General features: G+C 54.5%; 1 protein-coding gene across 1 annotated transcript in view; it reads left to right on the top strand.

The window, feature by feature from the left end:
• Positions 1-7,885: 7,885 nt before the first annotated feature.
• LOC103198560 (Grid2 interacting protein) overlaps positions 7,886-27,908 on the top strand; it is a 39,517-nt gene continuing 19,494 nt past the window's right edge. Inside the window, exons 1-3 of the mRNA XM_042780935.1 lie at positions 7,886-8,302; positions 18,653-18,807; positions 27,780-27,908. The exon at positions 27,780-27,908 is cut by the window's right edge and continues 159 nt beyond it. Of these exons, the coding sequence (XP_042636869.1) occupies positions 7,886-8,302; positions 18,653-18,807; positions 27,780-27,908 (701 nt within the window). The remainder of the gene's footprint in view (positions 8,303-18,652; positions 18,808-27,779) is intronic.

Below are 27,908 nucleotides of genomic sequence, written 5' to 3'. Positions count from 1 at the left end.
GATAACTCCATTTTCTTTAAATGCATTTTATTGAAATATAATTTATGTACAGTGAAATGCACAAAACTAAAGTGACATGGGTCAATGCTTTTTTTTTTTGCAGTGTTCCCTCCCCGCCCCCGGCAACCAATAAAGAACGTTTATCTCTGTATATAATCCTTTCCTTGACCCTCCACAACAACGAACTAATACTATATTTCTCCTTCTGTGACTGACTTATTTCCCTCAGCATAATGTCCTCCAAGTTCATCCATATTATGCAGTGTTTTGCAGACTCTACATTATTCTTTAGTGCTGCATAGCATTCCGTTATGAGTATGTACCATAGTTTGGTCATCCATTCTTCCGCTGATGGGCACGTAGGTTGTTTCCATCTTTTTGCTAGTGTAAGTAGTGCTGTGATGAACATGAGTGAGCATATATCTGTTCTTATCCTGGCTCTCACCTCTCTAGGATATATACCTAGTAATGGGATTGCTCTCAGAAGGAAGGTTGGGCAATCCTACTTCCGTAGTGATACTGCCTCGGAAACCCAGGGAGGGGTCTCTATGAGTCAGGTCCGACTCGATGGCACATAACAACAACAACAACAATGGGATTGCTGGGGCAAATGGTATCTCCAATTCCAGCTTTCTAAGGAATTACCATATTGCTTTCCACAGTGGTTGTATCACTTCACAGTCCCACCAGCAGTGTATGAGAATGCCAATCTCTCCACATCCCCGCCAGCATTTGTTACTTTCTGTCTCATTGAACCTTGCCATCAGTGCTGCGGTGAGACAGTATCTCGTTGTTTTGATTTGCATCTCTCTGATGGCCAGTGATCGTGAGCATCTCTTCATGCATTGGCTGGCCACCTGAATATCCTCCTTGGTGAAGTGTCTATTCCTGTCTTCTGCCCATTTTTCAATCAGATTGTTAATTCCTTTGGTGGTGAGGCGTTGGAGTTTTCTCTAAATCTTGGAGATAAGTCCCTTGCTAGATATGTAATTATCGGCATATATGAATTTGTTGCTGTCATTTTTGTTATGTGCTTTTTCATTGTGTCAATTTCTTTGTTCCATATAATTTTCTATGCTGAGTTCATTTTGTTTATGAATCGTGTTATCACTTCCTTCATTGCTATTGTTTTAGTATTTGCTGAATATTTATGCTGGTCCTCTTTTTTAATTTGATGTGAAGGTTTATCATTTTTCTTTGAGGTTACCCTGTGATTTATAGTTTTCTTCCCAAGTTTAGAACAGTCCGTTCTATCTTGTAGTTGTCTTGACTTCCCTACCATCTAGAAGTTCTGTAACTACATGACAACTCCATTTTTTACCAACCTGGAGAAACATCAGTTTGTTAATGAAAGAAGACAAAAGGGCATCACCAAGTCCAGTCACCCATGTGACCTGCCTGCGGTTTATGTCTAATCACCAGGCAGTGTGACAGTGGTGCAGCCTAAGAACCATGCACTGCGGTGTCTGTCACAACACCAGACTCTGTTGTTCAGTGCTCTGGGGACACTCTTGTTCATTCACGTTTATTATTTTTTCACAAAGAACAGACTGTGAACTCATAAGCAGAGATTACATACTGTAAATCCATAATGTATATGAGAAGGAAGAGCACATGTAGACGTATCTGTCTCACACACACACCACCCATCTGTCAGTGAGCTGTACCGTCATGGATATTTTAAATATCAATAGAGTCACCCATGGGAACAGAGTTTCCAGACTAATGGGGAATAGGAAGAAAGGATTGGTGATCTCCTTCTGAAACCCTTGTGGATCACAACAGACTATTACCCAGTATAGTCCTGGAGGGTGAAGACAGAGTTCCCACATACTCCATACCCAGTTTCCTCCGCTGTTCACATCTGACAATACTCTGACACATTTGTCACAATTCATGACCCAATCTCAATCCGTTCATACTGTCCGGCTCAGAGTCCCCTACATTTTTATCTCATCTTCTCTTTCTGTCTCAAGACCCCACCCGGAATGGCACGTCACATTGACTTGTCACCTCTTCTTTGGCTCCTCCAATCTGTGATGGTTTCTCAGACTTTCCTGGTTTGTGAGGTTACAGGCAAGCAGGGGAGAAGCTAGGATGATCCAAGAGCTACTGGAATGCGGTTGGAGACACCAGTATGTATATCATTGATAGTTTTGAAGAGTCATGTGTGTTGTAGGATGCTCTTCCATTGGGTTTGCCTGGTGTTTTTTTTTTTTTTCATGGTTAAGTCATGATGGGATTTTGGGAGGAAGACCACAGAAGCCGTTGTCATCCTGTCGTATCAAGGGAAGTGTTTGTCAGATTTCTCCGCTGTGGAGTGACTCTTTTTCCCCACCTCCTTCCATACTGTGCTCTTAGGAAGGAAGTCACTGCGTGTACCCTGCACTTAGGAAGGGGGGCAGTTATGCTCACTTCCTTTCCAGAGAAGAATCTATGAGAATGATTTGGAATTCTGCATGGGGGATTTGTCCCTTCTCCTTTCTCCATCTGTTTAATCATTTGTTGACTTATATTCATATGGAGTCATGGGTAACCCAGTACCATATGGTCTATTTTTTGCTCGAGGTGTTCTAGCTTTGTTTCTCCTTTTGACAGACCCCATGTGTGTGTACATTAGCACTTCTAATTTTCTGGCACTATGAGACACTCGGGAGCTCTGGTGATGTAATGCCTAAGACATGTGACTACTAACCAGAAGACTGGTGGTTCAAATCCACCAGCCACTCCTTGGAAGGAAGACTGGGCAATCTACTTTCATAGAGATAATGCCTCGGAAACCCAAGGAAGGGTTGCTATGAGTCAGATTTGACTCAATGGCAGTGAGTTTGGTTTTTTTGGTTTATGAGATACTCTAGGCTCACCTTGTCTATTCCCTGCCACAGCCCTAGAATGAGCATTCCTCCAAGGGGCCCTGCGTGCTTTGATTACAGCGTGGTGTTAGAAACCAACATCTGGGCTCTGAGTGTGCTCACTGCTACTGGGTGTCCTTGCTTCTAGGTCCTCTCAGCTGATAGACCGCACAAATATATGTGTGCATACTAAGAGAAACACACACACACACACACACATAAAGGAGCCCTCGTGGCCCAGTGGTTAAAGCACTAAGCTGCTAACTGAAAGGTTGAAGTTCAAACCCACCAGACACTCCATGGGAGAAGGATGTGGTAGTCTTCCTTAGAAGAAGGATGTGGCTGCTTCCATAAAGATTGCAGCCTTGAAAACCCTTCAGGGCAGTTCGACCCCGCCCTCTATGGTCACAGGAGTCGGAATAGACCCAACCCAATGGCAGTGGGTTTGGATATATATGCGACTCGATGGCAAATAACAACAACAACAACAACATACGTAACCACCTTATCTGTATTAAGCTAAACATGAGTTCATACTGATGTCTCCAACCGCATTCCAGTAGCTCTTGGATCATCCTAGCTTCTCCCCTGCTTGCCTGTAACCTCCCACTTCCACAGAGGAACACCTGCCTGCCACCATCCGCTCACTCAATTGTCCAGTTCTATCCATGTAGAATGGTTCCAGAATTGTTAACCCACACTCCTGTGGGGACAAGTTTACCAGTTGGAGTGCAGTGCTGCACACGGTCCCTGTTCCCTTTAACCTTACGGCCTTTGCCCCTTCCCAGACTTAACTTAGGTCAGGCCTTTTTCCCACTGAAACCATTTCTGCTGTCCTGGCCCCTTCTCTTCCTGCCAATAACCTGCCTGTGGGAGTGGGGCTGCCACTGTGGTATTCTCTGAGGGGACTAGATCCAAATGCCTTATCGGGCCTCACCGGACCCTTCTGCTATCACTGGTTCCACCAAGCTGAGGGCCATCCCCCACCCCCAAGCAAGCCAGTTGAATCCTCTCAACCCAGCTGTTGAGTTCTGCGACCTCATGGGTGGACCCAGCCCCAGGCCAAGCTCCAGCCTCCTAGTGATGGGGCACAGAGTTGAGTCTTCATTTCTGCCTGAGGGCTACCGTTCACCCCCCAGGACCACAGAGCAGGGACCAGTCTGCTTGGGCCCTGGCCAACCTGTCCAGCCATCCTGCTGGTCTACCTGGTAACAGGGGCCTTCTCAGGTTACCCAGAGGATCACTTTGCCTTAGAAACTCCAGCTGTCACCTCGGATGCATCAGTAACTGATGCCAAGACCCCGAGCAGCAGAGAGTCAGCAACAAGAGCATGTCCCGGGGCATTTTATGAGCGCCCTGCTCTGTCCACGGCCACTGCAGTCACAAAGAAGGCGAGCGAACTGGGAGGTGCAGCAGCTCATGCTCTGGGATTGAGGACCCCGGACTGCCTTCCTCCCATGTCCTGAGATAGCCCAGTAATCTCTACCCGGATTCTGGGTTCCGGTTTCCAGGTGGTGAGTGAGGGAAGAGAGTGTGGCCCCGACTGGGAGCTCCGAGTGGGCAGGAATGGGGGCTTGGGTCAGCGTGGGGGACCCAGAGGGTGTGGTATGGTTCAAAAACCCAGTGGGATCGGTACTGTCAGCTTCTTTGGCCATATGGAAGCCACAGGTCTGGTGCACAGGTGTTAAGAGTTACCTGCCCTGGACTCCGGCAGGCAGCATGTGCTGGTCAGAGTTGGTGTGCATGGTGGGGAGGCATGTGGCCCAGGCTCGACTTCAGCTTCCATCCAGCCCCTCTTAAGCTAAGTGCTTCTCTCCTGGTACAAAACTGACCTGAGGCCCCTGCAAGACTTGGTAATCCCCCAACCGCACCAGGGCCCAGTGGACCACGGGAGTCCTGTGCTTTGCCCCAAAGTGACAAAGAAAGTGTCCCAGAGGCTTTGTGCTGTTGTCCACCACCTCCCATCAGAGAAGCGCATGTCCCCAAGGTGGGATTGAGACTGATCCCGGCAGGCTTGGTGAGTGACAGCCTCCACCCCAACCAGTGCGAGGAGCCCTCTGGCGGCCAAAGGACACAGTTTCTCACTGATGTCACTCAAGGCTATTTCCTCCTAGTCCACGATGCTGTTGGAACCCTGGCTCCCCTCCCCTCTCCAGCTCCCCTGCTTCTAAGACGTGTTCCCCAGCCACCACCACCACCCAAGAGGGCTTCTGGAAAGGGACCCAATGCAGCCCAACTGCAGCAGCAGTTGTCCAACCACCCACGACAGCTGAGGGCCACCAGAGAGCAGGCATCTGCCTTCGAAAACCAACCCCCAGAGGTTTTTCTGAACCAGGGTCAGGAAGCCCTCAGATCCTCTGGTCAAATCCGTGGACTCATCTCCAGAAAAATAAGCCTTCACACCACATACTGGGGAGCTCTGATAGCATAGTGGCTAAGTCACTTGCCTGCTAACCAGACGGCTGGCGGTTCAAACCCACCAGCCACTCCTCGGAAGGAAGGTTGGGCAATCCTACTTCTGTAGTGATACTGCCTCGGAAACCCAAGGAGGGGTCGCTATGAGTCAGGGCCGACTCGACGGCACATAACAACAACAACCACCACAACCACCACATACTGACTACTACCTCAGGGGCCACCTGTGGACTCCAGTCAGGAATCCCTGGTCTAAACAGACAGGGACACACACACGTGCGTCTGCCTACGCATGCACACACACACACACACACACACACACGGACTGTTCCTTCCAGAACAGCCCATCCTCTTTGCTTCCCAGGCTATTGGTGCCTGTGTCCCCAATCCATCTGAGCAGCTCACATAATTGGTCTCCTCCTTCAAGCCTGTCCTAGAGCCCAGATACCCCAAGTCAGCCATGCCCTGCTTCCCCAAAACCAAGGAGAATCTTGTAACTCAAAAGGTGAATCCCCACAGAGCCAGGAGTACTGGAGACAGTACTTCGATGTGAGAGCCCCTGTCACTTCCTCCTCATCTGGAAGTTCATAGCACTTGATGTCCCTCCAGTAGCAAATCATAGAAACCTAACTCTAAACTGTCTTTAAAAAAAAAAAGGAATTCCCACGTTACCGGGAAGTCTGTTTGTTACACGGAAGTTGGGAGATGTTCAGGCACAGCTGCGTCCAGCAGTTTGATTTTCTCACCACGTGGTGGCAAGATGGCTGCCAACAGTCCCAAGTCTGCACTGACCTGCAGCCCAGAGGCCCAGAAAATGACCCCTCTCCCAAGGCCAGCAGGTCAGGTCTGAACAGGCCTTTGGGACATGCAGGGTGGGACACAGGGAGTGACCTGATCACACGCCAATCCCTGCTGCCAGAGACGGTAAGATGCATGATTGCGTCCCCGGAACCCCAGGGTGAGAGAGGGGGGACGGGCGTGCCGGTAGTCAGCTCTTGGGGTCTCCTTCAACGTTAGTGAGGGGGGCCTGTGGGAGCATCCTCCAGACGGACAGGGACCCTCTGGACAGAAGTTCAGGGCTTTGCCCGTGATGGGCCTGAAGGCAGCATGGTTCTATGGAGTGAGCCCTGGGCAGACGTTAGAAGAGCTGGCTCTGCCATTCTCTGATTCGCTGATTGGACGCCTCCTGTCTCAGGGGCAAACACTCCACTTCCTGGGTCTAGGATGGTTTTTAAAACCTTCCCTAGGGATAGGAATGGTTTCTAGGGCATCTCCCTGCTCCAATAGTCCCTGACTGTGGAAACCCCTGAGAGGGAGTTTGGGCAGAAAAAGAAGGGCTAAGGAGAGAGATTAAGGCAGAGGGAACAGTGAGGCAGAGGGGATTATGGAGGCCAGAGGGCGCCACGTAGGTCAGACAGTAAAGCAGACACATGGGAAAGGCTGTAGGCCCATTGGCGAAATCCAGTGAACTCAGACTATAAGGAAAAGCCTTTTATATAACACCGACCCGCCAATTTTTTATTTTTTTTAATTATGGAGTCTAGAGCTAACATCCATATAGAGAAATGAGATGTCTTCAGAGACCCCTCCCCCAGTTTAGCCCTTGGTGTCCCCTGGGGGGCTGAGGCAGAAGCCTCAAGCTCAGCCCCAACGTTCTTCCCAAAGACCAACCCCAACCCACACCAAACCTATTGCCAGGGAGTCGATTCCAACTCATAGTGACCCTACAGGACAGAGTAGAACTGCCCCATAGGTTTCCAAGGCTGCATTCTTTACAGAAAGGGCCCGGGTGGTGCAGTGGTTAAACCTCTAGGCTGCTAACAGAAAGGCCCGCAGTTCGAACTCCCCAGTCACTCCACTGGAGAAAGACGTGGCAGTCTGCTTCCGTAAAGATAACAGCCTTAGAAACCCTAGGAGACAGTTCTACTCTGTCCTATAGGGTCACTATGTGTCTGAATCAACTCAAAGGTCATCCGTTTATTCCTCGTGGAAGCAGACTGCCGCATCTTTCTCCCACAGAGCAGCTGTTGGGTTTAAACTGCCAACCTTTCCATTAGCAGCTGAGCACTTAATCACTGTGCCACCAGGGATCTTCCTTCCTGAAGACCACACACCCTGTTTTTGCTCCAACCCCCATGTCTCTGGGGGGTTTGAGATCTGGTCTTTACCCAGCAAATGTCCCTTCACTTCCATCTTCCCCCATCTAAACCTGTCCCTCTAGGCCCCCATTCTGTCAGCCATACATGCTCCTACTGGTGGAAGACTCAGGCCCAGACAGGCAGCTGAATGGAAGGTGGGAAACAGCAGACATACAAAGGGGGACCTGTTGTTGTAGTTGTTGTTTGCCGTCGAGTCGGCCCGACTCATAGCGACCCGTCCTTGGGTTTCCAAGGCAGTATCACTACGGAAGTAGGATTGCCCAACCTTCCTTCCGAGGAGTGGCTGGTGGGTTTGAACCGCCAGCCTTCTGGTGAGCAGTCAAGTGCCTTAGGCACTGAGACAGGTAGAGGCCCAGGCTGCCCAGCGCCCGGTGGGCCGCAGCTCTGACGGCATGCGGTGCGGTGGACAGGCCCTCAAGGAACCCTGTGCTATTTCTCTCTCTCTGCAGCCTTGCCATCATGCCGGCCACCAACCAGGGTTGGCCTGAGGACTTTGGCTTCCGACTGGGTGGCTCGGGCCCCTGCTTCGTCCTGGAGGTGACTGAAGGGAGCAGCGCGCACGCCGGGGGCCTGCGGCCGGGAGACCAGATCCTGGAGGTGGAGGGCCTGGCTGTGGGCAGCCTGAGCCGCGAGCGCCTGGTGCGCCTGGCCAGGCGCTGCCCACGCGTGCCGCCCAGCCTCGGCGTGCTCCCGGGGCCCGAGAGCGGCCCGAGCCTGGACTCTGGCCCCGCACCCTCAATCACAGGCTTGTGGCCTCTGCGTTGGGGCCGCGGCCTGTTCCTGGGCCGCGAGCTGCTGCGCCTGGCGGGCCGCACGCGCCCCAAGGCCGCCGTGCACCGCGAGCGCAGGCGCAAGGCGCAGGAGTTCAGCAGAAAGGTAAGGCGCGCGGGGCAGAGCAAGGGACTGCGCGTGCGCGGGGCCGTGAGGGCGGGCGGCAGAACCCTTCTGGAGTTTAGAGCGGTTCTGGTTCGTGGGGCTTCCACCAGCAGGAGCTGAAGACCCTTCTAGAAGCAGATTTACCGGCAAACTAATAAGTTCAGGCTTCAAAACGCTGTACTGTACTTTTGTTTCTTTGTGGGCAGTGTTTTTCCTTTCATTGAAATGTGACATGTTGTTGTTGTTGTTATGTGCCGTCGAGTCAAACTCGACTCATAGCGACTCCTCTTTGTGTTTCCGAGGCAGTATCACTGTGGAAGTAGGATTGCCCAACCTTCCTTCCGAGGAGTGACTGGTGGGTTTGAACCTCCAGCCGTCTGGTTAGCAGGCAAGTGTCTTATCCACTATGCTACCAGAGCTCCCGAAATGTGACATACATAGAGTAAAATGCATTAAAAACAAAACAAAACAAAAAAAAAACCCTCACTGCAGTCAAGTAGGTGCCGACTCATAGCAACCCCTCAGGCACTAGGCCACCAGAGTTCCTGTAAAGTGCATAAAGAGTCCCATGACCAAAACCAAACTCACTGCTGTCCAGTTGGATCCGGCTCATAAGGACAAGGCCTGCTTGGGTTTCGGAGATGGTATCAGTACCAAAGTAGATTGCCCAACCTTCTACCCTTGTGACCACCACACTGATCAAATGTAGAGTAATAGAATATTGATAATCGTAGAACCTTGTCATTAAGTGCATTGAGTTGGTTTGGACTCATAGCCACCCCAAATGACAAAGAAGAAATGTCTCATAGGAATTTCTAGCTTTGGTAGCATAGTGCCTAAGGCACTTGACTGCTAACCAGAAGGCTGGCGGTTCAAACCCACCAGCCACTCCTCAGAAGGAAGATGGGGTAGTGATTCTGCCTCGGAAACCCAAGGAGGGGTCGCTATAGGTTGGGTCCGACTCAACAGCACACACACACACAAAAAAAACAACCCACTGTCATGGAGTTAATTCCATCTCATCGCAATCCCCATGGGGTTTCCAAGGTGATAAATCTTTACCCAAGTAGATTGCCTCATCTTCCTCCCACGGGGCGGCTGGTGGGTTTGAATCACCAACCTCTGGTTAGCAGTCAGAGGCGTTAGGCCCTGCACCACAAGAGCTCTGGGTGGACTGAAACCACCGACGTCTGGGCTAGCAGTTGGGTGCTTACCCGCTGTGCCAGGGCTCCTGGCAGAAAGAATGTGGGATGATTACATCACCCCAGAATGTTCTCAGCACGAGGTGCTGCTGTTCTGATGTCCATCACTGGAGATGACCTTTGCAGGTTCATGATGTTGTTATGTTGTTAGGTGCCATCGAGTCGTTTCCGACTCATAGCGACCCCATGCACAGCAGAACGAAACACTGCCCGATCCCGCGCCAGCTCCATGATCCCTGCTATACTTGAGCCCATCATTGCAGCCACCGTGTCAATCCATCTCATTGAAAGCCTCCCCCTCTTTCGTTGACCCTCCACCCCACCAAGCATGACATCCTTCTTCAAGGAATGGCCCCCTCTGACAACATGACCAAAGTAGGTGAGACGAAGTCTGACCATCCTTGCTTCCAAGGAGCATTTCGGGTGCACTTCCTCCAGGACAGATCTGTTAGTTCTTTTAGCAGTCATGGTACTTTCAGCATTCTTCGCCAACACCACAGCTCAAAAGCATCAACTCTTCTTCGGTCTTCCTTATTCATTGTCCATCTCTCATATGCATACGAGGCGATTGGAAATATCATGGCTTGGGTCAGGTTCGTAGACCCCATATAAACGCAGGCATCCACAGTGGACTCTTTGGTGCCTGGCTTCTTTTGCTCAAATAACGTCTGAGTTTCTTTCACGTTGTTGTGTGTAGCAGTGGATCTTTTATTCCACTGCCTGTTTTATTACTATGGTGTTCTCTTTTTTTAAAGAGCCATGCCTATTTCAAGCCCCACCAACTAGGACCGAGCCCTGTCTTGTGGAGCAGTCTGCCTGGCCACAGGGGGTACTGGTTTGGGTCCTCTGGACTTTCCAAGGGCATTTCCTGTTAGAATCTGGCACAGACAGGCTCTGAGGGGTCAGAAAAAGCTAGGGTGTTCTGGAGGACTGAGAATCGGGAGCCTGGGAAGGTGAAGGCCTCCAGCCGCAGGAGGGACCCCAAGCCTGCATCATGTGGGAGAAGCAAAGGGTGGGTACAAGGAGAGGTGAGACTGGACTCAGGGACTAGCATTGATGAGAGGAGCCTGAGGCTGGCGTTGGCCTTAGGCCAGGACCCCAAGCAACTCCTGGTTGGCAGGAACTGGAGCCATTTGCTGGACAAATCAAACAAAAGCCAAGAAAACCAGAATGTGAGCCCAGTTAGGGAGGAAGAAGTGGCCTGGTATGCAGCTCCACGTCGTGTGTCCGTCCTTCCGGGCTGTCACATGTGGTCCATAGGCCCCCGTTTGACTGAGACTCAGGCAGAACCATCAAGTGAGCCTGTGTATGACCAGAAACTAGTCTGCAGCCCAGACACTCCCTCTTCCTGCCTGGGCTCAGATCCCATGTAGATGCCAGGATCCCGGAAGTTCAGTGTCTGCTTGCTGACTGGGACACCCTTCCTCGCCCTCTGTGGAATGGGAGCGGCTCAGTTCTGCCTGGGGCAGGGCTTGGCCACAGGGTTCGATGTGCCCCGGAGGTCGGAAGCCCTGCTGGAGATTAGCTGTTACAGAAATGGCTGCTGGCCCACCACCCAGGTGCAGGCTCCCCATCCATTCTAGCCTCCTCCAGCCTCAAGCTGGATCCAGTCCTCACGTCTCCCCTCCATCATGTACCCTACCAAGATCTCTTGTATGGGCAGAACCCCAGCTTGAGCCTTTCATCCCTGTGCCAGCCCATAACCAGGCACACACACTCATTCATACACATGGGACTCCCACCTCTGGCTTTCCTGGGTCACCAGTGTTCGGGTCCCTGAAGACGTGGCTTTCTCCCTTAGATGGAGAGTAGGCGCTGCTGCTATAACAAACATCGTCAGCATCTTAGTGACTTTGCACCACAGGAGTTTACTTGTTACTGTTGAGCCCGTGTTCGGAGAGGAATGTCGACGCGAGGAAGCCACCACTAACACAACAATGCAAAAGCAAAAGGAAAGTTTATTTGCTAGCTTAAGCTAGGGTCCCTGCTCTTGCCAACGTAGTAGCCTAAGCAAAAGACCTCGTGCTCCTTTACTAACACACTTTTATAGGAAAATATGGGGTGGAGTAGCACCAGGGCAAAGCAAAGGGGTACAGATGATTGGTTGTTGCTAAGGGGTATGTTGTTGTTAAGTGCCGTCGAGTTGTTTCCGGCTCATAGCGACCCCATGCACAGCAGAATGAAACACTGCCCTATCCTGCGCCAGCCCCACAATCCCTGCTATACTTGAGCTCATCATTGCAGCCACCGTATCAATCCATCTCGTTGAAGGCCTCCCCCTCTTTCGTCGACCCTCCACCCTACCAAGCATGACATCCTTCTCCAGGGAATGGTCCCTCCTTACAACATGACCAAAAAAGGGGTATAGGGCAGGGATCTGAGATGCTGGGGGACGTATTGGAATCCCCTGGCTCCAAAGTCTACCTAGGGAATTATTATCTAGGGAGGATGCAGAGCTCTGATACGTGGGAGACTTCAGGAGCCAGGTAAATCTCTGATATGCGCTGAATCCGGAGGAAATCCCTGATACGTGCTGAATCTGGAGGGTAGATAAAAGCCCTGAGGCATGGGGAGTGTTAGAATCCCCGACACTGAAAGACTTCTGGTTAAAGATATTCCTGGAGGCCATTAGGACTCAGGCCTCACATCACCACACAAGGTCTTGGGGGTCCAGGCAGCTCCAGGACAGCAGAAGTGAGGGCTCCGCGTTTTGACTTCTGCATTCCCCAGGGAGCTTCAGAGTTCCCCATGGGAAGGGAAGAGAGCAGGAAAAACCCCACCTAAGCTCTTAAGTAGGAGCTCTGGTAGCATAGTGCAAGGCACTTGACTGCTAACCAGGAGGCTGGCGGTTCAAACCCACCAGCCACTCCTCGGAAGGAAGGTTGGGCAATCCTACTTCCCTAGTGATAACCGCCTCGGAAACCCAAGGAGGGGTCGCTAGGAGTCGGGGCGACTCGATGGCAAATAACAACAACAACAAGCTCTTAAGTACTTCAAGGAGGAAGTGATTGACAGCCACTCAGTCAATGCTCATTGATCAGCACTAGTCACGTGGCTGTTCCCAAAGGATTCTGGGAAACAGTCTTTTGTGTGTCCAGGGAGGGGAAGAAAACGAAATAGGAGGCAAGACTTTGACTCACTTAATGTTATAGATTGCATTGTGTCCCCTACAAAAGATAAATCCAAACCTCTGTGCTTGTGCTTGTAATTTCATTTGGGAATAGGTTGCCTTTGTTATGTTAATGAAGCATGATTAGCGTAGGATGTGTCTTGAGCCAATTGCTTTTACGATACAAACGAGATTAATCAAGTGAGCAACCCAGCAGAGGTGAGGGCGGATGCCAAGCCACCTGGGGATCTCCCAGGAACCCGGAGGCCGAAGCTGAAGAGGCAATGCAGTGAATTGCTTAAAGTGGCCCTTCTAGCCGAAGCCCTCCATCTTGAGATGTATTGTAGATCCTAGCCTCTGTGCCTGTGTGTGACCTCAGTTTGGGGTATGTTGTCTGTTGTGTTGATGAGCAGGATTGGGGTGGGATGCCTCCTGAGTCCCGCCTTGCTGGGGGTGTGACTCAGTCACCACCGTAGTCACCTTTCTGGTCGGTACGTGAACGTTCGGGCACGGTTGGCGCCCTTGTCCTGGATCCTGCAGCTCGTTTGTCAACATCTCACATCAGTCGTTTGACCTGGGATTTGGGTTCTTCAACCCCTGCAGCCATGTGAGTGAGGAGAATCCTCCAACCTGATGCCTGACCCGTGGATTTGGGACTTGCCAGCCTCCTTCACCATGTGAGCTGTTTCCTTGGCAGTTTGTGAATCCTGTGAGATGTTATAGCAAAATATGGAGCCGTAAGACAGGAGGGAGAGGATTCTGGGGAGGAGGAGGCGTTGATGTCAGAAATGACGGAGTGGCACAGTGGTTTGAAAAAATCAGACATTTGGGACATCTTTAACCTCTGCCTCATCGGGACCAGCCTTGTGCTAATCCTTCTAAAAGAAATTATTTGAGGAGACAAGGACCGTCCTCCGGAGCTGATGGAGAGAGAAAGGTTTCCCCTAGAGTCAGCACTCTGAATTTGGACTTCGAGCCTCCTAAACTGTGAGAAAACGAATTTCTGTTTGTTCAAACCATCCACTCGCAGTATTTCTGTTCCAGCAGCTCTGGGGAACTAAGACACTTTGGACACGTCATCAGAAAGGGCCAGTCACTAGACTAGGACATCGTGTCTGGTAAAGCCAAGGGTCAGAGAAATGAGGGGACCCTCAATGGGAGGGACTGACAGACACAACGGCAGCAACGCTGGACTCAGACAGACCGATGGTCACGCGGATGATCCAGAGCCAGGCAAGGTTGTTCCATTACACGTGAGATCACCACGAGTCGGTGTCCACTCAGGTCACGGCTGTCGCAATCCCAAGTGTCCGACCTATTCCCATCCTCCATCTGTGCCCCGGAGAGCTGAGGGGGGCATGGTCAGAGCCCCCAGCAGGCCGGGTGGATCTGCTGGCCAGCTGTGGTGCCTTTTTTGGCAAGTGGGGTGAGCCCCCAAAGCTGAGAGCGAATCCAAGAAAAAGGCTGTCTCAGGGAGATCAAGGGCCTGTGTGGCCGTTGTCTTTGAACAATCAGTTCCAGGTTCTCGCCAGCACTCTCCCTGGCCCAGTTTTCATCCTTGAAGTACCTGATATTTAATAGAAAATCCATTAGTGTCCCATGACGGTGCCTTCCGCTTAGATGTGGGTTGAGATCATCGGGATAATGGCTGACACGGAAACCGCGCTGTGGCCCAGGCCCCAGGAGGGAGGAGCTATTTTTGCCTCTTTCTTACATAAAGTACCTCCCCAGGCATGTTCTTTGAACTGAGACCGCTGCTGATCTGGATTCCAGCACTACTAACCCTCCCGGGTGTGGCAGATGCGTGAGGACAGGGACCTTGATGCTGCGGTCCACCCTGCTCACCGTGGTGGCCACAGAGGTCAGCGCAGACTGACAGCAGATGCAGGGCAACAATGGCAGGCCCCTTGCAGCTCTTTGCTGCAGTTCCATAAATATTCACCGAGTTCCTGTTCTGGACCAGGCCCCGTACTGGGACTGCGCAGAATAAGACCCCGGGCCTGGGGCTCAGGCCATCCTGTCTGGTGGTGAAGACAGACAGTTATAGATTTGTGGGGTGTGTGTGTGTATTCATGCATGCTAGGACTCAGAAATGCACAGAGAGTCACCTCTAACCAGACACCCCTGAAGCCACTGGCCAACGCCTGCTCATCCTCTCTGGTGCCACCTTCTCTGGGAAGCAGTCTTTAACCCCCGTGTGAACGCATCCAGGCAGCAGTGGGCTATTCAGTTCTGAAGCTCAGACGCAAGCTCTGGACTGCAGATCCGAATCTGGGGTCACCATCTGGGGTCATTGGCCACAGCAGCGTCATGGAGCCCAGCAGGAGGGGGCAGACTGCAGAGGGCCATGGCTGTTGACTTGGTAGTTAGTTTCCCTTGAGTTGCCACCAGCTCATGGCAACCCCACGTCCAACGAAACAAAACGTTGCCTGGTCCTGCGCCATCGCAACGATGACTGGCGTGTTGGAATCCATTGGTTTTTGTGTCGACCCATCGGTTTCCCACACCTTTGCTGACCGTCTGGTTTACCAAACACGACTTTTTCCCAAGATCAGCCTTTCCTGATGACGTGTTCAAGGTAAGCAACTCGGAGTCTCACCGTTGTCACCTCTAAGGAACTCCCTCGCTTGTGGGCAAAAGTGGTGACATGAAAATAGCAAGTGTAGACACCTTTGGGCAAGACGAAGGAAGAGGAAGATAGAGTTGTGGGGTCAAAGGGGAAATGTGGTGACTGATTACTTGATTGATAGCTTAGAAAAGACTTGAGCATTTGTGTAAGCAGAGGACAAAGAAGCGGTAGGGACACTGAACCCCAGGTGTTGGGCAGTTATTGATTAATGACCTATTCTGTGAGTACTGCATTGGGCAGATCTGCTGCAAGAGACCTCTTGAAAGTGTTGAAGGCAAAGATGACACTTTGAGGACTAAGATGCACCTGACGCAAGCCATGGTATTTTCAATCACCTCCTATGCATGTAGGAGCTCTGGTGGCGTAATGCCTGAGGCACTTGACTGCTAACCAGAAGGCTGGCGGCTCAAACCCACCAGCCACTCCTTGGAAGGAAGGTTGAGCAATCTACTTCCATAGAGATACCGCCTCAGAAACCCAAGGAGGCGTCGCTATGAGTCGGAACCAACTCCATGGCAGTGAGTTTGGTTTTTGTTTTCCTATGCATGTGGAAGCTGAACAATGAATAAGGAAGACTGAAGAAGAACTGATGCCTTTGAATTATGGTGTTAGCAAAGAACATTGAATATACCTCGGACTGCCAGAGGAACGAACAGACCTGTCCTGGAAGAAGTACAGCCAGAATGCTTCTTGGAGGCAAGGGTGGAAAGACTTCATCTCACGAACTTTGCCATGTTTTCAGGAGGGACCAGTCCCTGGAGAAGGACATCATGCTGGGTGAAGTGGAGGGTCAGTGAGAAGGAGGAAGACTCACAATGAGATGGATTGACACAGTGGCTGCAATGACGGGTGCAAACATGATGACTGTTACGAGGATGGCGCAGGACTGGGCAATTGTACAACGGGTCGCTATGAGTCAGAACCAATTCGATGGCGCCTAACAACAGGCACATGTGCAAGGACTGGGGAGACAGCTGTAAACAAGATAGATGGGGGGCCGGGTGGTGTTGGTGACCCAGTGGATCGCCCTTGACCAGGAAGAGGGTGCCTCATCCTCTGAGAGTGGAGGATGGGGGTGTCTGCGGAGAAGTTTGGAGGTGGGTGGAAGGAGAGAGATGAGGTGCCTGGGAGGCCCTGTTGTGGCTGAAGTTGCACCCAGAAGCCCGAGAGAGAGAGAGAGAGAGAGAGAGAGAGAGAGATGAGTGGCCAGCTAAGCAGAGACCCGGGGCTCACATGCCCACTCCCCCAGCCACCCTCTCACTGCTGCTTCAGGGTCAGCTGGGATCAATGCCTCAACACACCCTCACACCCTCGGCTGGCAAAGGAGGTCTCATGGAGTGTGCAGACGGTGGTGAACTGCTGTGTACAAAACAGTAACCGTGCCAGACCACATGTTGTCCAAGTCCCTTTATAGAAAGCATCCAGCACAGGCAAACCTACAGAGGCAGGAAGCAGATTCGTGCTTAGCAGGGGCTGGGGGAGTAGAGGAATGGGGAGTGACTGCCTAATGGGTACAGGGTTTCCATTCAGGACTATGGCAAGTTCTGGAATTAGATAGTGATGGTGGTTGCCAATACTGTGAGTACACTTCACGCCACTGAAGGGGACACGGTAAAACGGTGACAGGGGTGAGTTTTATCTTATGTGTATTTTACCGCAGGGAGCAAGAACACTAATGTGCATTCCTTCTCCTGACTGTGCCAGTCGCATCAACTCACTGTAGGAAATGCAAACCATGGAATTATTTTAAAAAAACCCTAATCTGTCCACCATGAACTAATCCCTCTAAACTGCACACGTATTTCTGTACACATCCATAGATGTAATTATCTACAGTAAATACGTGACGTTGCATGTCCTGATTGCTAACCTGCTTGTTTCACGGTGTATCAGGAACACCTTCCTGTGTTTTTTATAACACCTTTTGTTGTGGTTGTTACTTGTCGTTGAGTCGGTGTTGACACGTTGTCCTACAGAACAAAGCACCGATGGCCGACACGCTCAAGTCCATGGTTGTCTGCCGGCCTGGCCGTCCAGGTCTGTGTTGGACACCATTACGCTGTGTCTATAGGATTTTCACGGCTCCTTTTCTGAGTAGATCAGCAGGCCTTTCCTCCTCGTCTGTCTTAGTCTGGAAGCTCTGCTGAAACTTCACTACAGAGTAGTAAGTAAGCACAAGTAAGCCTGTGCTTACCTGCTTCCTAGGTACTCTGACTCATTTCCTGTAGGAAGATGCTTAGGGTTGGGAGAGAGACTGATGCCATGCATAACTAGAAGCAGAATCTCTGACGTGGTGAGAACATGTGAAACGGCTCACCACGGATTAGTAAGTGAGCACAAGTGAGCCCGTGCTTACTTTGCTTATTGGGCAATGCTTTCTGGACCTGTTGTGCCCATTTGCGTATTATCCCCGGGCAGTGGACTCTCTGGGGAGAGGGCCCTTGATTGCCATCAGCCAGTTTGTGCAAGGAGTGAAGAGAACAAAGTCTGGAGGGAGAATGGAGGGCCTGAAGTTCAGGGCCAGGCGTGCACGCGGGGCTCTTTTGTGGAGCCAGAATGCTCTCTGTGGGGTCTCTCCACAAGCAGTGGGACGCATGGGGCGCAGCATTGTAATACCCAGCAGCTGGCAGTTCCCAAATCCTGGCACATTTCAAAACTCTTTCTTGGCTCTGGTTCCCTTGACCCTCACAGTGTTAATTAGAAGGGTTGTCCTGGCTTGCATCCTGACTCCGTGACTTTGGGCGAGTCACCCCCCTGCAGCAGTCGCAGCCTCCTTACATGTAAAATGAAGATGCTCACACACACAGTCATCTTTACGGCCCCGTAAGAAAGTCCCACAACCCACGTGACTTACACCACAGTCATTTATTGTCTCAGGCTTCTGGAGGCGGGAAGTCCATAACGAAGATGTCAGCGGGGCCAATGCTCCCTCGGAAGGTTCTAAAGGAGGGTCCTTCCTGGCCTCTCCCAGCTCCGGTGGTCGCTGGCCACCCGTGCTGATCCTCGGCTGGTCGGGGCATTACTCCAATCCCAGTCTCTGTCTTCCCTCTGCCTGTCTCTCTCTCTCTGTCTCTTCTCCTCTTTTATAAGGACACCAGTCCTGTTGGATTAGGACACACCTAACTCCAGTGTGACCTCATGTTAACTGACGACATCTGCCAAGACTGTTTCCACATTCACAGGTACTAGGCATTAGGACTTGAATGTGTCTTTTGGCAGACATAGTTCAACCCACGTCCCCTTGCCCATCTTGCAGGGCTGCGATAAGGGTCAAGTGGTGTGACAGGGAGAAAGCGCATACAGTAGAACTCAAGAAGTGCTCCCAGTGTCCCTTGTCCTGTGCACAAAGGACGGGGTGAGTAATCCCCCATAGTTCAGCCCTCAGTCATTCGTTGGAGTCCTCCTTGCAGGTGGACGAAATCCTGGGGGACCAGCCGACCGCCAAGGAGCAGGTGTTCACGGCCCTGAAGCAGTTTGCAGCCGAGCAGAGAGTGGATGACCTGGTCTGGGCACTCACCCTGGCGCTGCCCCGTGAGGCCCGCGGCCCGCTCCTGGACAACCTCAGGTACATCCATCTGGGGGTTGGATGGGCAGGCAATGTGTCTGACCAGTCCAGGGCTGGGAGTGTGGCTTGCTCCGGGACTGGGCCCCAGTACCCATTCAGCCGCAGAATAAGGGTGAGCCAGTCCCCTGAGGAGCCCCTGGGTGGTGCAAATGGAAAATGTGCTCTGCTAACCAAGACGTTGAAGGTTTGAGTCTACCTCGAGGCACTTTGGAAGAAAGGCCTGCTGTTCTAACTTTGAAAAGGTAGCCATTGGAGACCTATGGAGCCCAGCTCTACTCTGACGCACTGTCATGGGGCCGCCGTGAGTCCAAATCAGCTGAGTAGCACCTGGGTCAGTGTCCCTGAAGGCCAGCCCTGGGAAGGGCAGCTGTTGGCTTACTGTGTGCCAGCGTGTCACTTTGAGTGAAGAAAAAGGGGTCTTTTCTGCTCCATCCCTGACCCCAGTCAGAGCCGTCTCCACCAGGACACCACATGCTTTGTGGAGACCGAGCAATGGTGCACTCTGAAGGGAGGAAGATGTGCAGTGTGCCATGTAGGTCCCTGACACCCCCATGGCACAGTGTGTGGCCTCTGCCCTGTGCTGACACCAGCTGTGTGTCATCACGGCCTCACCAGGCTCTTGAGGAGCACTCTTCATAGGACCCCCTGGCACTGTTATGTCCCCATTTCACAGAAGCAAATTGGGGCTCAGGGAGGTTGAGAGGCTGTACCAAAGTCACACAGCCATAGTGCTTGGGGTCTTAAAAGTCTGCAAGCAGCCATTGAAGGCACAACAATTGGTCAGTGTTTGCCTGGAGTGAGGAAAGGAGAGTCAGTAAGAGGAGGAGGAGGAGGAATGTGTGGCTAATTGCTTCCATTAACTATGGCTTCCTCTGCCTGAGCCCAGAGGAACTGCCATTAGTGACCATTTTGAGCAAAGATTCTATTGAAGAATCCTGATCAAAAGGGGGAAAATGCAGAACAGAATTTCAAATTCTCATGGACTCCAGACTTTCTGGAGCCATGGAAACTGGTTGAAAGCCTGGAACTATTGCCCTAAGATAATCATTAGACCTTAAGACAAAAATATTCCCTGAAGTCTTTAAATGAAATTATCATTTATCTTAACAGGTAAAGTATGTCTGCCTTAAGTGTTATGTTCTTTTAAGGTCTATCAGTATGGGGTCAAAGCCACAGCAACTGAAAGATTAGACAAGAAGGTCAGGAGGCGGTGAGTGTGTTGATGGGGAAAGAACAACTTGGACAAGGAGGGTGAGGATGCTTGGCCAACCTGAAGAAAGTCCTCTATGTCTCTGAATTGGACCCGGAGAAACAGTTGAATGGGTGTATGTTTTGCTGTGAATTCTCTCAACCACAACTAAAGTCAGGAGTGGCAGACCCCGCAACCTGCTGGGCTGGGGCCTCAAGGATGCACCCTCAGTGCTTTCCTGCTCGGCCTTGAACCCTAAGGCGACGTTTAGTCTTCAGATAAACACAATCCCTGGTGGGTCCCCTGGGAGCCGTCAGGAAGCCCCCCTGCCTGCTGCTCCTGGCTGGCTCCCCTCCAGGCAGCCTGCGGGGCTCGCTCCCCCTTCTCCGTCTGGCTCAGCCCGCCCCCTCCCCTCGCTGCCATTCACCCCGCCGCCTGCCCCTCCCTCTGGGCCTGGCCAATGTCGGGGACCGCGCTGGCCACCCTCCCCGCCCCCCAGCCGCCGCGCTCTGCAGCAGAGCGGACGAGGCCACCATGAGCTGCCTGGGGTGAGTGAGGGGCCTGCCGCTGGCTGGGAGATGCCGGGAAAGTTCTTCCCCCAGACACTGTGCCGTGGTGGCTGCGCTGATGACCGGCATGAGGGCTCTGGGGCGGTGACAACGGGCTGCCCCCCACTGCCCTCCCCGCCAGGCTGGCCGGCGACGCAGGGGGCTTCTGGCAAGTTGGCGCGGGGGCTCCAGGCTCGGGACGCCCCCAGGGACCACTAGACCCTCCTCCTCGCATCCCTCTGCCGCGGTCCCCCGCAGTCGCCTGGGGCCAGCCTCTCCGTGGCCTCCCGGGACAGCCCCATCCTGCTTCTCCCAGCCCAGTTTGTCCCCAAGTGGCCGGCAGCCCTGCGGGACGGTCAGGACTGGCGGTGGGGGGCGCCCCCCGGTCACGCTCCGTTTCGGGCCTGGAAGCGGGAACCCTGGACACCTGGGGATGCCGGGTCCCCGCAGCAGCGTCCCGGGGCTGCTGCCCGGAGGATGAAACAGCAGCCTGTGTTGTCAGCGCGCGTCAAGTGCGACACGAAAATTGGGGAGACTGCTCCAGGAGGGGGCGGCGCCCAGCTGGTCTGGCAGGGGACAGGGTTATCCTGGCAGCAGGCCTCAGCTGGCCACGGGCCCCACCGCTGCTGGGCGCCGGGACAGGGCATGCGGAGTCACAGACACGTCCGCTGTGGTCCCGGGGCCTGGTGCCAGCTGAGGGGCAGCTGGGGTTGCCTCAGCTGGGCAGTCGGGGTGGCCTTCTCGGAAGCGGTGGCTGGGACCCTGACTGGGAGAGTTATGTGAGGTGGGAGGACAGTCCCCAAGGAAAGTTCCTCGGGCTGGCATGGAGCTGCAGAGGGTCCCCTGTGTGCCAAGGTGGGGACAGCACCCTACAAGCCCGTGGGACCCACAATGGCCCAGTGTGAGCCACACTGCATGCGGTGGGGTCCCCTAAAGAGGAACAGCTCTGTCCCTGGGACCAAGTCCCCGCCCCCCCCAATCTCAGAGAGACAAGGTTTAAAGGGGAGGTTGAGCAGCCAAAGGGTAGGAAAAGAAACATCTAGATGTTAGCGCTTAGCACAGAGGCCTGAATCACCCGGGGGTGGGGGTGGAGGTGGGGGGCAGGTCCTGGAGGAGAGAGGGGAGCCAGGGGGCCAGGAAGCTGCATTGTCCAGGACTGCGGCCACTGGTCCCACGTGGCTATTTAAAATTAAGTTTAATGAACCTTAAATAGGATGAAAACGTCTCCTTCTCAGTCTCAGTAGCCTTGTTGCAGGTGCTCGACAGGCCCCTGTGGACAGTAGCGACCGTCCGGCAGGTCCCCATCATTGCAGACAGTGCTCTTGGAGGTGGCCCCATAAGCCCCGTAAGCATCGCCATCAGCAGAGTCCTGTGGCTCGGCGTCTAATTTGGGTCTGTCCCCAAAGGGATCCCAGTTTGATGAAGTGACAAAATGGCTTTCTAATTAGGACAGGCCAGGCAGTTTGGAAAGTGTGACTCGGCCAGGAGGGAACGGGAAGCAACTGTCAGTTTTGTGTTCCAGGCACGTGTGTTTCAAAAGACACACAAGGAGGGGCGGGGGCAGGTGGAGGAGCCGGGGCAGGTGGGAGGGGGCGAGAGGAGCAACCGAGCTGCTAGAAGGAGTTGGGAGTCAGAAGCCGACAGACCCAGCTTTGAACCCCAGGACCACTCACTGGCTGCATGTGCCTTGAGCAGGTTGAGCGGCTTCCACAGTTAATCTGTAAAATGGGGTGCCGTCCCTGCGTGCTCCCACATCAGCGAACTCTGCCAGCTGGGAGCAGCACAACATTAGCTGTGAATCTGGAGGTGGGACGGGAGGGACCCTCTGCACCCACTCCCCTCTTCTGCATTAATGACATGTATCTGTATTAATTCTGTATTAAGGACATGCCATACAGAGTAATGGGGAGAGTTATGTGGGACCGTGTAAGTCGCTGTACCAGGCACATTGTGTTGTTAGTTGCTGTCTAGTCATGGCAACCTCACCCCACTTGTGCAGAGTAAAAGGCTGTGACTTCCCTGAAGCAGATCACCAGGGTTCGAACCACCAACCTTTCAGCTAACGGTGGAGCACTGAACCGTTTGGCCCGCGCAGGGACTTTCCCAGGCATATAGTTTGTATTCAGTTAGCATTGGTGTGCTTGACATCCCTAGAGCAGGGGTTCTCAACCCCAGCACTGCAGTATTGGCATTCTGGGCCAGAGGCTTCCATGCACTGTTGAAGGTTTAGCAGCACCCCTAGACTCTCCACCAGATGCCAACAGCATCCCTCTCCCCCAGCTGTGACAACCCAAAATGTCCCCTGAGGGACAAACTCGCTCTCCCTGGGGCAGTCGACTACTTCAGGGACGGTCAGCTGCTCCCCGTGCCCTGCCTATTCCATGTTGGCTTGGGTCACCTGGCCGGACACACCAGCTTCTGGTGCCATCCGTGCCTCGCTGGTGTCCATGGGGACTGTCCCTGTGGCAGTGTGGCTGCTGCTGACTGGGTCCAGAGTCCTGCAGGAATGTTTGCTCCTGCTGGCCTTGCCTCTGCTCTGGCATGGTGGATAGGTTTTCCGGCCCTCAGGCCAGCCTGGTTCTGGAGGCTGGGCCACTGCAGCTGGTGCAGAAAGGCCAGAGATGGCTCTGTCGCGTTGGGACGGCTGCGGCCCAGCCGGTGCCAGGAGCTGCACTCGCTGTGAGGGTTCTGGGCACTTCTCTTCCTGGCAGGGCTGAGCTCTGGGACCCGCCAGGCTGGCCCCGGGGGGGGGGGGCAGGGTGGGAGCGTTGGCTCTGGCTTCCTGCTGCGTCAGGCAAGGGGGTGGTGGTCCTGGGGCCAGGAGCTTGGAGCTGGGTCTGTGAGGGCTCACAGGTCTGCCAGGTCCCCTGTGACAGGGCTGCAGGTAGGGCCGCAGCTGAGAATGGCTGTGAGGCTGAGGTGAGATCTTGGGGTTTCCTGCATGTCTGGGTGACGGCCACCTCCTGGTGAGGTCCCAGAGAGCAAGCTGAGGGCCTCGTCCTAATATCCCCATTGAGGTGACCCTGAGGAGCCCCTCCCCCAGGATGCCTGGGGCTTGCTGTTCTTGGGTTCCCAAACCTTGGATACTCCATGCTCCCCATAACCGGGGGCGGGGCGGGGGCGGGGCAGCAGAACCCTCAAAGTTAGGACCTGGATCAGTGAGAAGGGAGTGCAGAGTGGGGTCCCTGTGACTTCCTCCTCCTCACCTTTAGCTGTCCTCCCCTCTTCTGTCCCAGTAGGACGTGGTCATCCGGACTACTGCCCCTCCACTCACCTGGGAGTCGCCCTGCCTGGCCCTCATCCCCACCGCTCCTCCCTCACCACCAACTCTCGCCCTCCACCTCTTCGTGTCTTGCAAATCTAGCCACCTGTCTCACCTATCACCTCCCTGGGCCCCCTTCCCTCGGTGTGCCAAAGTCTCCGGGGAACCCCTTTGATCCTGAGTCCCCCATGGTCCCCACTGCTGTCGGGTGCAGGCACCACCTCTGTCTCCCGCCGCTTCCCTCCACTCGGCATCCCCCAGCCGAGCTTCTCCCTGGGTGGGCAGGATTTTCTGTCACTGCCCCTGGCGCAAAGGCCACCTCCTGCAGGAAGCCTTCCGGGGGGGGGGGGCTCTATGAAGGCTCTTGCCTTCCATCTCTGTAGCCGGTGGTAGGGGATCGAGAAGCCTAGGCGAGGCGCAGGGGGAGGAGTAGCGGAGGCGGCCAAGGGGAGGGGTGTGACGAAGGGTCCCCTGGGTCGCCCCCACCGCCGACGGGGCGGGGCCACCCGCGAGGGGCGGGCGGGGTGGCGGCTCGGGAGGGGCCACCGCGCGCGCTCGCTGGGCAGAGGCGCGTGGAGTCGCAGCGCCCTCGCTCCGCTCGCGGCTCGGCCCCCGGCCCTTCGGCACCTGCCGCGCCACCGTCCCGGCTCCAGATGGGGAAGGACCAGGGCTTCTCCCGGCACTTTCGGTAGCTAGCCCCCGTGCCCCGCGCCCCGCGCTCTGGGAACCGTGCGCCCTGGCCGGGCTGAGGGGGTGGGGCTGGGACACGGAGGGGTTTCCCTGCTCGAGGTGGGCGCCAACCCAGCCGGCCCGGGCCTGGGAGGGGGGACAGGGCGCTGCTGGCAGCCTTTAGGGGAGGGTTGGGTGACGAAGGGCTGGCACTGAAAAGCCCTCTGTCCTTCATACCACTGGGCTGGTTGGAGCGGACAGGAAGGACAGAGGGCCAAGGCTGAAGTCCTGGGCTCTGGGTGAGAATCCTGGCCATCCCTCCCAAGTTTGGAGGACACAGCCTCTCCACTGCTAGCACCCCAGGCACCTGCACCCCAGGCTGACACCATCCCCATGGGACGGGCATTCTCCCACCCTCCCCAGCAGCCCCCCCCCCCCACTGGCTGATGACCCAGGCTGAGGTGGAGAAAGCCGATGGGGACAGGAATGGGCATAGAAAGAGGACCCAGAAGACGCCCCTAGTAGGAGCCTGGAGTTGCACTCAGGCAGAGAGGGAGAGCTGACCCTGTGTGGAAGGTCATCATATGTCCCCCAAGAACAGTTGTGTGGCTTCTGGCCTGTGGGCAGAGCAGGGGCACAGGAGTCGTGAGGCAGCTGTTGCCTGACTATCTAATGGTGGTCGGCTTCCATGACCCATGGCGCTGGGTCAGTGAGTCAGAGCCAACCCAGGGCCAGGAAGGATGTCTGGCTGCCCGGCAGCCTTGGCCTCCAGCCTTGGCCTGTGTGTGACTCAACCCCAAGGATGCTGAGCAGAGAAAGGACCCTTGGGCCTCTCTCACCTGTGCAGTTGGTACCTCTACAGTTTCCCCCTGTGGGACAGGGTCTTGTCTAGTCACCGCTGCAGAGTGTCTGGGGAGGCCACTTGGCCCCCACCTAGGTTAGAATCAGAGTGCGGTGTGGGACTGATGCCTTTCCAGAGCCCAGCTGTGAGGTGGACCCCCTTTGCCAGAGGACATGAGGTGAGTTGAGGTCCATGCCTAGGAAGGCGTGGACAGCATGCAGGCCAGGCAGACGGAGGGCTTAGGCTCCAGAGACCCGTTGTTGTTGTTGTTATGTGCCATTGAGTCAGACCCAACTCATAGCAACCCCTCCTTGGGTTTCCGAGGCGGTATCATTATGGAAGTAGATCACCCAACCTTCCTTCCGAAGAGTGGCTGGTGGGTTTGAACCTCCAGCCTTCTGGTTAGCAGTCAAGTGCCTTAGGCTCTATGCCACAGAACCCCTTCCAGAGACCTAAAGCTGGGCAATAAGGCTGAACTCAAGATCGGCCCGATCACTGCTGGGGGAAACAGCTGCACGTCAGGCCAGGACGCTCCCTGGTCGCCTGGAACACCCAAACCTGAAGCAGAGCCACTGGGGTGTGTGTATGGGGGAAGGCCTGATAGGGTGCCTCTCCCTCCCTGGGGAGCCACATCCCGTCCCTCCCACCAGGCAGTTCATTCTGCCTTCTTCATCCTCCTAGGCAGCCAGGGAAACTGAGAGGGGCCCACTGAGCTACTCAGTGGAGACTGGATTTCAGGCAGCTGTCAGGCGACTGGAGGAGCCCTGGTGAGGCAGTGGTTAAGTGCTTGGCAGCTAATCGAAAGGTCAGCAGCTTGAACCCACCAGGAGAAAGATGTGGCAGTCAGCACCCAAAATATTTACAACCTTGGGAACCCTCTGGGGCAGTTCCACTCTGTCCTCTAGGGGCGCTGTGAGTCAGAATCAACTCCACGGCAGTGGGTGTGGTTTGGGCTTTGCATCTGTGAAGACTGACAGCCTTGGAGACCCTGTGGGCAGTTCTACTCTGTCCTCTAGGGGCGCTGTGGGTCAGAATAGACTCCACTGGTTTGGGCTTTACACGGAAGGAAGATGGGGCAATCTACTTCCATAGTGACACTGCCTTGGAAACACAAGGAGGGAGGGGTCGCTATGAGTCGGGTCTGACTCCATGGCACATAACAACAACAATCACAACAATCTGTAAAGATTGACAGCCTTGGAGGCCCTTGTGCAGTTCCACTCTGTCCTGTAGGGGCACTGTGAGTGGGAATTGACTCTGTGGCAGGAGGTTAATAGCAAAACTGCTGCTTCCTATTCCCTCCCCGCCTCTCATGGCCCCCTTGGCACAGGTTCCAGGCATAAAGGACAAAGAAAGGCGCCAAGGAGGCCTCTCCAGCAGCTACCCCTTCAGGGGCCTTGGTCACAGCACTGAGGCTCAGAAGGCTAGGGGCTCCAATCTCAGCTGTGCTGTCCTGGAATCCAGGTGCCCCTCTGTGGGTCAAAATCCTCCGCCATGCTGGGAGTCCACCGGCATGCTGGCTAAGGCCATTTCCTAGCCGACTGCTTGGCAGAGGTGTTTTTTTGTTTTGTTTTGTTTTGTTTTTTGACTTAGCCCTTTCCATGTGCCAATTCCTGACAGGTCACAGTGGCTCACAGCTGAGCCAACAGACACAGCCCTCACCCAGCTGCCAGGCTCACAAAGGGGACCCATGGGTACTGAGGAGTCATCCTGGCTGGGGACCATGCACATAGAGGCCCATGCCCGTCTTCCTTCCACCCCTCACCACTCCAGGGGGTGAAGCTTTCCCATGCATGAACCACATCCCTCCAGCCTTCAACCCCCTGTGCCCGGCTGCCACAGTGCCTGTCACAGATGGCAGGGGCGCCCCAGTACACGGAGAACAAAATTGCAGAGGGCAGGGCCTGAGGATCTGGGAGCAGAGAGGCCCAGGGTCGCTAAGGGAGCAGAGCGTGTGCCAGGCGGCTTCAAAAGCCTGGTGGAGGCTTAGAGGTGGGCCTGGGCATGGCCCCGTGGTGGTTCTGGAAGATTCTGAGTGGGTGGCAGTGGAGAGGGCTGCCCAGAGCGGGAAGAGGTGTGGAGTGTGACCCTGGGTGATGGTGGCTCCACTTTTTTCCAGCAGAGTCCCCTGGGCACCACGCAGCAGAAGGGGGGACTGATCCTTGTGATGGCAGGGCGGGGATGAGGACTGGGGACAGAGCGTCAGGTGGAACCAGCCTCAGGCTGAGTGGGAAAGCTAAGAGGCAGGAGGCGGGATGGGTCCCCTGGACTGGCCTTGGGGGGCCTGGGGCCCCGCAGAGGTGGCCGGCGGAATGGGGGAGTCCGAATGTGACTTTTTGGAGGTGGAGGGAGCTGGGCGTGTGGCCTGGGCCGCAGGGGGACACGGGGACAGCCAGTTCCGGCCTGTGTCCGTCTGGGCCGCAGTTTCGGGGGCCGTGGCCAACGCTGCGGTCCTCGCCGTAGGATTTTCATCCCCAAGAAGCACCGGGCGCGCTTCGACGAGGTCGTGTCGCAGGGCCTGCTGGGCAAGCTGTGCCGCGCGCGGAGGGCGCAGGGCGCGCAGCGACTGCGCCGGAGCCGCAGCGAGGAGCG

This window comes from Orycteropus afer, unplaced genomic scaffold (genome assembly GCF_000298275.1).
Source record: "Orycteropus afer afer isolate SDZICR_OR568_19922 unplaced genomic scaffold, OryAfe1.0 scaffold00006, whole genome shotgun sequence".
In the NCBI taxonomy this organism is placed as follows: Eukaryota; Metazoa; Chordata; class Mammalia; order Tubulidentata; family Orycteropodidae; genus Orycteropus; species Orycteropus afer.
This window is presented reverse-complemented; position numbering and strand designations above follow the sequence as displayed.